At 42.2% G+C, this 9,411-nt stretch overlaps 1 protein-coding gene across 1 annotated transcript; it reads right to left on the bottom strand.

Moving 5' to 3' along the window:
• Positions 1 to 821: 821 nt before the first annotated feature.
• Positions 822 to 4,343, bottom strand: cirbpa (cold inducible RNA binding protein a). Its single transcript, XM_019856671.1, has 7 exons — positions 4,213 to 4,343; positions 3,411 to 3,510; positions 2,790 to 2,896; positions 2,585 to 2,711; positions 2,368 to 2,515; positions 2,220 to 2,278; positions 822 to 1,717 (listed from the first exon to the last, which is right to left on the bottom strand). The coding sequence occupies exons 2-7, from the start codon at positions 3,508 to 3,510 to the stop codon at positions 1,704 to 1,706; spliced, it is 555 nt and encodes a 184-aa protein (XP_019712230.1). The 5' UTR covers positions 4,213 to 4,343; the 3' UTR covers positions 822 to 1,703.
• Positions 4,344 to 9,411: the final 5,068 nt, after the last annotated feature.

Raw genomic sequence — 9,411 nt, 5'->3', positions numbered from 1 at the left:
AATCAGAGGACTAATGCAGTGAACTGAAGTGGACAGGTCGGTACAATCCATGACTCAAGAGGCCAGTGCTTTTTTTTTGTCTCTTTTCGTTTTTGGTGAACTGATGGAGTATTACATTCCAGGAGCTTCACAAACAATTCCTCGGGTATTAAAAAAAAAAAAAAAAAATTCGGAGCAAAGGCTTTAGCGGCCATGTCATGTTTGTTTGTGGACGGCTTGTGAGGCAGAGGACTAGAAAGAGCGACTGAACTTGAGGGCATTCATGGAAACAATGACAACTGAGTTGGAAGGATGTGAGCAAAGCAAAAGGAGATTTTTACCTCACGTGCATTGGCCTACTCTCTCTCCACATATGACCTAGGCAAGAGAGCAGCTTTCATCTCTGAGCAGCACTTGTTGGTAGGCGCAACGCTTCACTCTCCAAGGACTTGGTAGGATTTGGAAGTAGCTGACCTCTTGAATGTAATGAAGCATTAACATGACCAAAAACCAGCTAAATGTTCCCCAGCAACGACACGCTTCGTTAAACCCAAACTTAGGTTTAACCTCGCCACATTAGTTGCCCAGCTAAAGTCCGAATACTCGTTCGGAGCCAAGCGGTACATTCTCAACGAAGGCTCAGATTGGGAAGCGGTTGGGCACCAGCAGCAGCAGCTTTGTTTTATCACGTTCACATTTTAACTCCAAATGGATCCTACTAATTTAACTAATGTGCACAAAATTTGAATCGAGTCCCTCCCCCGCGACACTTTTTGAGGCAAGAATCAAAAGAATATTTTCCACAATCTGTTTAATGGGCTCCGTGAAGCCGAGCTGACAAAAAAAAAAAAAAAAAACCCATACAAAGAACATAAAGTACAAAGCTGTTCCCGATTGCGATTTTACTTTTGGAAACGGAGTTACATTTTGTTTCGATCACTTGACAAGATTAGTCCAATTTACAGCACTTTTTTTTTTAATTTTTTTAAATGCAGATGTTGAGCAGAGCACAGAAGATACCTTGGACAGACTGCATGCTGCAATTTGCAACTTCATGAACAGCCGGCCCCTTCGGATTTGTAGTTCACCAGTCTGAAAGGAATTCACGCTTTTGGGAAATTGAACACACAGGAGGCGCCAACTAACCTAAGTTTAATTGAAAAACGAATTTTAGGCCTTAAAACTACACTATCTCCTTCAGTCTGTCTGGTCAAATTCGTATCTTTCCTCAAGAGTTAAAACAATGGCGGGAGGCTGGTCGCTGGAACCTCAGAAAGACACAAATGAGCCCCATCAAGTGCCAAAAATAAAAATAAAAAATTGAAAACCAGGCAACACTTGAACGTTTTGGAGAAAGTATAGATCCTTAAAAAAAAAAAAAAAAAAAAAAAAAGCCATGGACTTGTCTGACCCCCAAATTCTGGGTTTCATGGCATTGACCCACTCATAAGTTTATCAGTTAACATAGTTGGGAAAAGATTTGTGGTGCCCCCTGGGCAAAGCAAAGACCGTTAACTGTAATTTTTGTTAAACACGTGGTTTTTTTTCCCCTCCTTGCTTTAAAAAGCGAAAGACCAAAAACTCAAGGCTACATTCTTTTAAGATGCTTTGTTACTACAACAGAACTACAAAACTAAGGTCAGCAATAACATGGACGGGTTTTCTTGAGGAGCGCATCTTTGAAATACAGCCAGCCAAGTGATGATCTTGAATCAGGGAGATGTTTAGTCGTTTGCAGCTGAGGATAAGAAGTGGGCACACAGGTAAAGACACTGAAAGTTCCTTGACAACATCCCACTCAACCCACCACAGTCCAGAAGCCCTCCCACACTTTATTTTGCACAAGGGCCCCCTCCCCTCATTTTTCCTCCCAATTTCACTGAGAGCGAGGCAACTCCTCTATCTTATCGTGCGCCAGCCTTGTTGCAATGCAGGGTGATGCGGATAGCAACGTTTGGTAGCCTACCCAAAAGGCACACCAACTCGGCATCGAGCGGCAAAAGGTGTAACAGACAAATGCGATATGTTGGGGCTGGGTGGGTGTGTTCCCGAAACAATTGACTGTTTTTAAAAAGGGCTAACTGTTAAAAGCTGAGTTACCTGAAGGAAGAGGGAAAAAAAAACCCAACCCGGGGGGGGGGGGGAAAAAAAAAAAAAAAAAAAAACTCAAATTGGACAGTGAAGTGTGATTACAGCCCCAACATAAATGTATTCAGCATGAAATCAACATCAATGCCTACCATAGTCGTATCCATCGCGGTATGAGCTTGAACGGTCGCCGCCATAGCCGCCTTGACCCCTGGAAGAAATGAACATTTTAGCGCTAAAATACTCAAGACAACAGGCCCCCTTAAGTCAAGGTACAACGTGTATAGATGCACTACCTACCTATTGTCCCTGTAGCCGCCCGAGTAGCCGCCACTCCTGTAGCCGCCGCCGCCGCCTCCACTGTTAAAGCTCCTGTCTCCACCTCCAAAGCCCCTGTCACCGTAACCCCTGTCGCCGCCGCCGTAACTCCGGTCTCCATTGTAACCACCTTACAGACATTTTTAAAGTGCTTTAAAATGCACCATGTATACAAAGAAGTTTGGAGTAGCGCACCCACCTCTACCTCTAGAACTTCCAAAACGGCCTCCGCCACCCCCACGTGACCCACCGGCGCTGAATCCCCCTCTGGAGCGACCACCACCCTTCCCAGCTTCATCCACACGGATAGACCGGCCATCCAGAGTCTATGGACAACATTTGTCTGTTATCAGCAATCCATCCTTGACGTGTGATACTTGAATTTTTATCCAAGTGTGATTTACCTTTCCGTTCATGGCCTCCAACGCATCTTTGGCATCTTCCACATTTTCATATTTCACAAAGCCAAAACCACGAGACCTTCCTGTCTCTTTGTCTCTGATCACATCCACTGAGGGGGGACAAGAAAAATAAATAAAAATTAACAGGACTACCTGCAGCACAGAACCCTTATTCTCGGAAAAGAATGAGATTCCTCTGGAAATTGAGTGGGAATTCAAGAGCCGACAAGCTGATACATTAAATCAAATTATTGAAATGTAAAGGCGAGGGAAGAATTTGGAATTTTATTGTATAAATTGGGTAATGGTGGAATGTCGTAAATACCGCAGGATGTTCTGAATGAGAATAAAGCATTGCGTTTCTCTCATGGAATTTGAGGGAAAACGGAGCATTTCTAAATGTGAAAACCTGCCAAGAAATGTGGAAGGCAGCATGTTTTTTAGGACGTGAAGAATGGTAGTCTGAATTTGGGATTTTTTTTTAAATTTGACTGTAGTGATGGTTTGGTAAATGACGACGTTTGGATCATTGATTGTCTCATGTTATTTTCTTGTGCAACTACAACAAAATAGTAGGCGAAAGAATGAAACCATAATTTGAGCAGATGGCTACTATAAAGGTACCTTTTTCGATGGTTCCATATTTGCCGAAGGCCGCCGCCAGCGAGTCTTCGGTCGTGGTGAAGTTCAAACCTCCAACGAACAACTTTCCCTCGTCCGACATCTTCAAAGTGGGGATGGGGGAGCGGGTTTAAGTGAACAAAATCTTGGAACGGGTTCTCGTAACACGGTTTTCGAACGACGTCATTGCGTACTGCGCCACACTGAGAGGTTAAAATAGGTGATCCATCCAGAAATAGCGCAATAAACGAAACAACCGTGGCCTGTTTGAGTAATCGAATGAGGCCGGATTGTTTTGTTAAAAACTCTATCCTGGCGAGAATTCAACCGATTAATGGAAGTGGGAGCTCCAAGGCCTCGAGGCCGCAAACGTGGTCAGTTGTGTTAGCCCGTTGCTAACTCAGGTTAGCATTTTTCCTCTCTCTTCTGGCGCCATTTTAAGTGCAGACCTCCCTCTGCCCGCTTTGTTTCACAAAATTGCCATCACTGCCAGATTTGCATCAAATACAACAGCTCACTCCACATTAATATCTCTCCACACAAAATATATCAAGCATATATTTGGGCGTTTATATTCAAAGATAATAAAAAAATAACGAATTAATCTAAGCCCTTTAATAGCGATTTACAATTATTTCAGTCCCCCCCCCCGAAAACAACCCCAAATCAAAGCATTGCACAAACGTAGATAAATAACAACAAAGCATTGTAAAAACCCACTCTGTACGGTACACGTATTTGATTTTGTAGAATTAGTACTGATTAAAAAGACGGACGCACTAAAGAAGCAAATAAGAGCAACTACCTTTCGAAGGATGAAGACTTCACGAACAGTTGCGAGGAGCTGCCGAGGGAATGAGGGCGGTAAGAGACCGTGCAAGTGTTTTACTGTGGTGGAGCTCTCCGTGGACCGCTAGGACCAATTGGGGCGGATCACGTGATTCACTAACTCGTCGACTTTGCGATGGCTTTTACTCAGTAAAGCTCACTTCTGCCTTCTCTTTCATATCGCAATGTAGATTTTAAAAATGTAAACCAAATAAATGAGGAGGCTAACAACAATCAGTTGTATCGCCGGTTTGAAAAAAATAATGAAAAAAGCGCCATTACGTTGCTTTGTGGGTCATAATACGCGATTGTGATGTTTTCCCTGTAACGCAGCATGATAAATTCTGACGAAATAAACTCATCCCATCCGTGTTACGTAGATTCCGATTACTTTGCGAAATCTTGTGTATTTCCTGGTTGAGCCTCGTGTTAACATAATCTCAAAAGAACAAAGACGAACGCTAGCTTGATTTTTTTTAATAGGCCAAATCCCGTTTCTTTTTATTCGCACCATCAAAATGCTTTCTGCGTTATAATGTGTGTTTTTATTCAACTATTTCGCATGAATTTAAAAGAATCCGAAGGCAAGCATGCGTGTCACGTGACTGTGCAGGTCATAACGGTCCACGGAGGCAGTCTGCCTCTGGCGCTCTTTGGCGCTGACCTAATGTGACGGAAGTGACGTAACGGCTATTTAAAATGGTTGCTTCCTCTTCACAGCGCCTCCTAAAGGAACTGGGGGTATAATGACAATACAAATCAAACGCTTGGGGAAATATTGAAAATGTTGGAGCCGTTATCTCTGAACGGGGTTATGTGTTTTTGTGTGTTGATTTTAAAAAAAGGAATGTTATAATTGAAATACTATAAATCATTTTAGAAGTTGTGTCTTTAGATGGACAGACAACAGTTTACAGTACATCTGGACATCTTCGAAGAAGATGCTTGCAAACGTTAAAATGCGCTGGAGAATATGTTGGGAAGTACACAAGGACCATATCGCACACTGCAATGTGTTTTCGATAACACCAGCACACACTGATCACCACCAGGTCACAAGTATTTAATACAAGTTCAATCAAGTCGAGCAACATTTTATAACGCCTCTGGCAGGCACTGCTTTCCATTGTTGCTAATCTAAAAAAAAAAAAAAAAATTCGGAGCAAAGGCTTTAGCGGCCATGTCATGTTTGTTTGTGGACGGCTTGTGAGGCAGAGGACTAGAAAGAGCGACTGAACTTGAGGGCATTCATGGAAACAATGACAACTGAGTTGGAAGGATGTGAGCAAAGCAAAAGGAGATTTTTACCTCACGTGCATTGGCCTACTCTCTCTCCACATATGACCTAGGCAAGAGAGCAGCTTTCATCTCTGAGCAGCACTTGTTGGTAGGCGCAACGCTTCACTCTCCAAGGACTTGGTAGGATTTGGAAGTAGCTGACCTCTTGAATGTAATGAAGCATTAACATGACCAAAAACCAGCTAAATGTTCCCCAGCAACGACACGCTTCGTTAAACCCAAACTTAGGTTTAACCTCGCCACATTAGTTGCCCAGCTAAAGTCCGAATACTCGTTCGGAGCCAAGCGGTACATTCTCAACGAAGGCTCAGATTGGGAAGCGGTTGGGCACCAGCAGCAGCAGCTTTGTTTTATCACGTTCACATTTTAACTCCAAATGGATCCTACTAATTTAACTAATGTGCACAAAATTTGAATCGAGTCCCTCCCCCGCGACACTTTTTGAGGCAAGAATCAAAAGAATATTTTCCACAATCTGTTTAATGGGCTCCGTGAAGCCGAGCTGACAAAAAAAAAAAAAAAGCTGAAAAAAAAAAAAAAAAAAAAACCCATACAAAGAACATAAAGTACAAAGCTGTTCCCGATTGCGATTTTACTTTTGGAAACGGAGTTACATTTTGTTTCGATCACTTGACAAGATTAGTCCAATTTACAGCACTTTTTTTTTTAATTTTTTTAAATGCAGATGTTGAGCAGAGCACAGAAGATACCTTGGACAGACTGCATGCTGCAATTTGCAACTTCATGAACAGCCGGCCCCTTCGGATTTGTAGTTCACCAGTCTGAAAGGAATTCACGCTTTTGGGAAATTGAACACACAGGAGGCGCCAACTAACCTAAGTTTAATTGAAAAACGAATTTTAGGCCTTAAAACTACACTATCTCCTTCAGTCTGTCTGGTCAAATTCGTATCTTTCCTCAAGAGTTAAAACAATGGCGGGAGGCTGGTCGCTGGAACCTCAGAAAGACACAAATGAGCCCCATCAAGTGCCAAAAATAAAAATAAAAAATTGAAAACCAGGCAACACTTGAACGTTTTGGAGAAAGTATAGAAAAAAAAAAAAAAAAAAAAAAAAAAAAAAGCCATGGACTTGTCTGACCCCCAAATTCTGGGTTTCATGGCATTGACCCACTCATAAGTTTATCAGTTAACATAGTTGGGAAAAGATTTGTGGTGCCCCCTGGGCAAAGCAAAGACCGTTAACTGTAATTTTTGTTAAACACGTGGTTTTTTTTCCCCTCCTTGCTTTAAAAAGCGAAAGACCAAAAACTCAAGGCTACATTCTTTTAAGATGCTTTGTTACTACAACAGAACTACAAAACTAAGGTCAGCAATAACATGGACGGGTTTTCTTGAGGAGCGCATCTTTGAAATACAGCCAGCCAAGTGATGATCTTGAATCAGGGAGATGTTTAGTCGTTTGCAGCTGAGGATAAGAAGTGGGCACACAGGTAAAGACACTGAAAGTTCCTTGACAACATCCCACTCAACCCACCACAGTCCAGAAGCCCTCCCACACTTTATTTTGCACAAGGGCCCCCTCCCCTCATTTTTCCTCCCAATTTCACTGAGAGCGAGGCAACTCCTCTATCTTATCGTGCGCCAGCCTTGTTGCAATGCAGGGTGATGCGGATAGCAACGTTTGGTAGCCTACCCAAAAGGCACATCAACTCGGCATCGAGCGGCAAAAGGTGTAACAGACAAATGCGATATGTTGGGGCTGGGTGTGTGTGTTCCCGAAACAATTGACTGTTTTTAAAAAGGGCTAACTGTTAAAAGCTGAGTTACCTGAAGAGGGGAAAACAAAACCAAACCAGGGGGGGAAGTTAAAAATGTAAACCAAATAAATGAGGAGGCTAACAACAATCAGTTGTATCGCCGGTTTGAAAAAAATAATGAAAAAAGCGCCATTACGTTGCTTTGTGGGTCATAATACGCGATTGTGATGTTTTCCCTGTAACGCAGCATGATAAATTCTGACGAAATAAACTCATCCCATCCGTGTTACGTAGATTCCGATTACTTTGCGAAATCTTGTGTATTTCCTGGTTGAGCCTCGTGTTAACATAATCTCAAAAGAACAAAGACGAACGCTAGCTTGATTTTTTTTAATAGGCCAAATCCCGTTTCTTTTTATTCGCACCATCAAAATGCTTTCTGCGTTATAATGTGTGTTTTTATTCAACTATTTCGCATGAATTTAAAAGAATCCGAAGGCAAGCATGCGTGTCACGTGACTGTGCAGGTCATAACGGTCCACGGAGGCAGTCTGCCTCTGGCGCTCTTTGGCGCTGACCTAATGTGACGGAAGTGACGTAACGGCTATTTAAAATGGTTGCTTCCTCTTCACAGCGCCTCCTAAAGGAACTGGGGGTATAATGACAATACAAATCAAACGCTTGGGGAAATATTGAAAATGTTGGAGCCGTTATCTCTGAACGGGGTTATGTGTTTTTGTGTGTTGATTTTAAAAAAAGGAATGTTATAATTGAAATACTATAAATCATTTTAGAAGTTGTGTCTTTAGATGGACAGACAACAGTTTACAGTACATCTGGACATCTTCGAAGAAGATGCTTGCAAACGTTAAAATGCGCTGGAGAATATGTTGGGAAGTACACAAGGACCATATCGCACACTGCAATGTGTTTTCGATAACACCAGCACACACTGATCACCACCAGGTCACAAGTATTTAATACAAGTTCAATCAAGTCGAGCAACATTTTATAACGCCTCTGGCAGGCACTGCTTTCCATTGTTGCTAATCTGCAAACTGAGATTCACCCATTTTATGCTGAGAAATGTTTAGAACAACACAAGCACTGTCTGAGAACGTGCCCGTACTCTGGAAATCGGTGGAGTCTGAGAGCCTCCTGGCTGTCCATTTTTATCCAGAATTAAGAGGAAGTAGAATGTTGCGGAAAGGTGAGCTAAGCAGAAAGGCGTGTTGTCAAATCAATGATCAAATTACATTTCACATAGAGTGGCTCGATATGTAAATACAGAATGGAGTTGAGCCTGGCAGCACAGTGGGTCAGTGGTTGGCAGGGTTTGAAACTTTGCTCTGGCCTTGTTGTGCAGAGTCTGCATTTTCCCCCTGTGCTTGTGTGGGTTTTCTCCATGTACTCCAGGTTCCTCCCACATTAACCCAAAAATGCATGACAGGTCCACGATCCAATAGTCTGAGTGCAAATAATTGCTTGCAATTGACTGATGACCAGTGTAGCGCGTACATTGCCTCTCGCCCTGAGTAAACTGGGATACACTGCAGATCACCCTCATGAGTATAAACATTTGAGAAAACGGATGAAAAAAAAAAAAAAAAAAAAAAAACCCATACAAAGAACATAAAGTACAAAGCTGTTCCCGATTGCGATTTTACTTTTGGAAACGGAGTTACATTTTGTTTCGATCACTTGACAAGATTAGTCCAATTTACAGCACTTTTTTTTTTAATTTTTTTAAATGCAGATGTTGAGCAGAGCACAGAAGATACCTTGGACAGACTGCATGCTGCAATTTGCAACTTCATGAACAGCCGGCCCCTTCGGATTTGTAGTTCACCAGTCTGAAAGGAATTCACGCTTTTGGGAAATTGAACACACAGGAGGCGCCAACTAACCTAAGTTTAATTGAAAAACGAATTTTAGGCCTTAAAACTACACTATCTCCTTCAGTCTGTCTGGTCAAATTCGTATCTTTCCTCAAGAGTTAAAACAATGGCGGGAGGCTGGTCGCTGGAACCTCAGAAAGACACAAATGAGCCCCATCAAGTGCCAAAAATAAAAATAAAAAATTGAAAACCAGGCAACACTTGAACGTTTTGGAGAAAGTATAGATCCTTAAAAAAAAAAAAAAAAAAAAAAAAAGCCA

This window comes from Hippocampus comes, unplaced genomic scaffold, assembly GCF_001891065.2.
Source record: "Hippocampus comes isolate QL1 unplaced genomic scaffold, H_comes_QL1_v1.1 scaffold105, whole genome shotgun sequence".
Lineage (NCBI taxonomy): Eukaryota > Metazoa > Chordata > Actinopteri > Syngnathiformes > Syngnathidae > Hippocampus > Hippocampus comes.
Note: the sequence above shows the minus strand (reverse complement) of the source record. Positions and strands in the feature narration are given on the sequence as shown.

What these genes read in the sequence shown, in the direction of transcription:
- cirbpa (XM_019856671.1), bottom strand. Translation starts at nt 3,510, where the DNA reads ATGTCGGACGAGGGAAAGTTGTTCGTTGGAGGTTTGAACTTCACCACG. An exon ending in TGGAGGCCATGAACGGAAAG is followed by an intron (nt 2,712 to 2,789) that starts GTAAATCACACT and finishes TGTTGTCCATAG; the next exon opens with ACTCTGGATGGCCGGTCTAT. An exon ending in TGGAAGTTCTAGAGGTAGAG is followed by an intron (nt 2,516 to 2,584) that starts GTGGGTGCGCTA and finishes AATGTCTGTAAG; the next exon opens with GTGGTTACAATGGAGACCGG.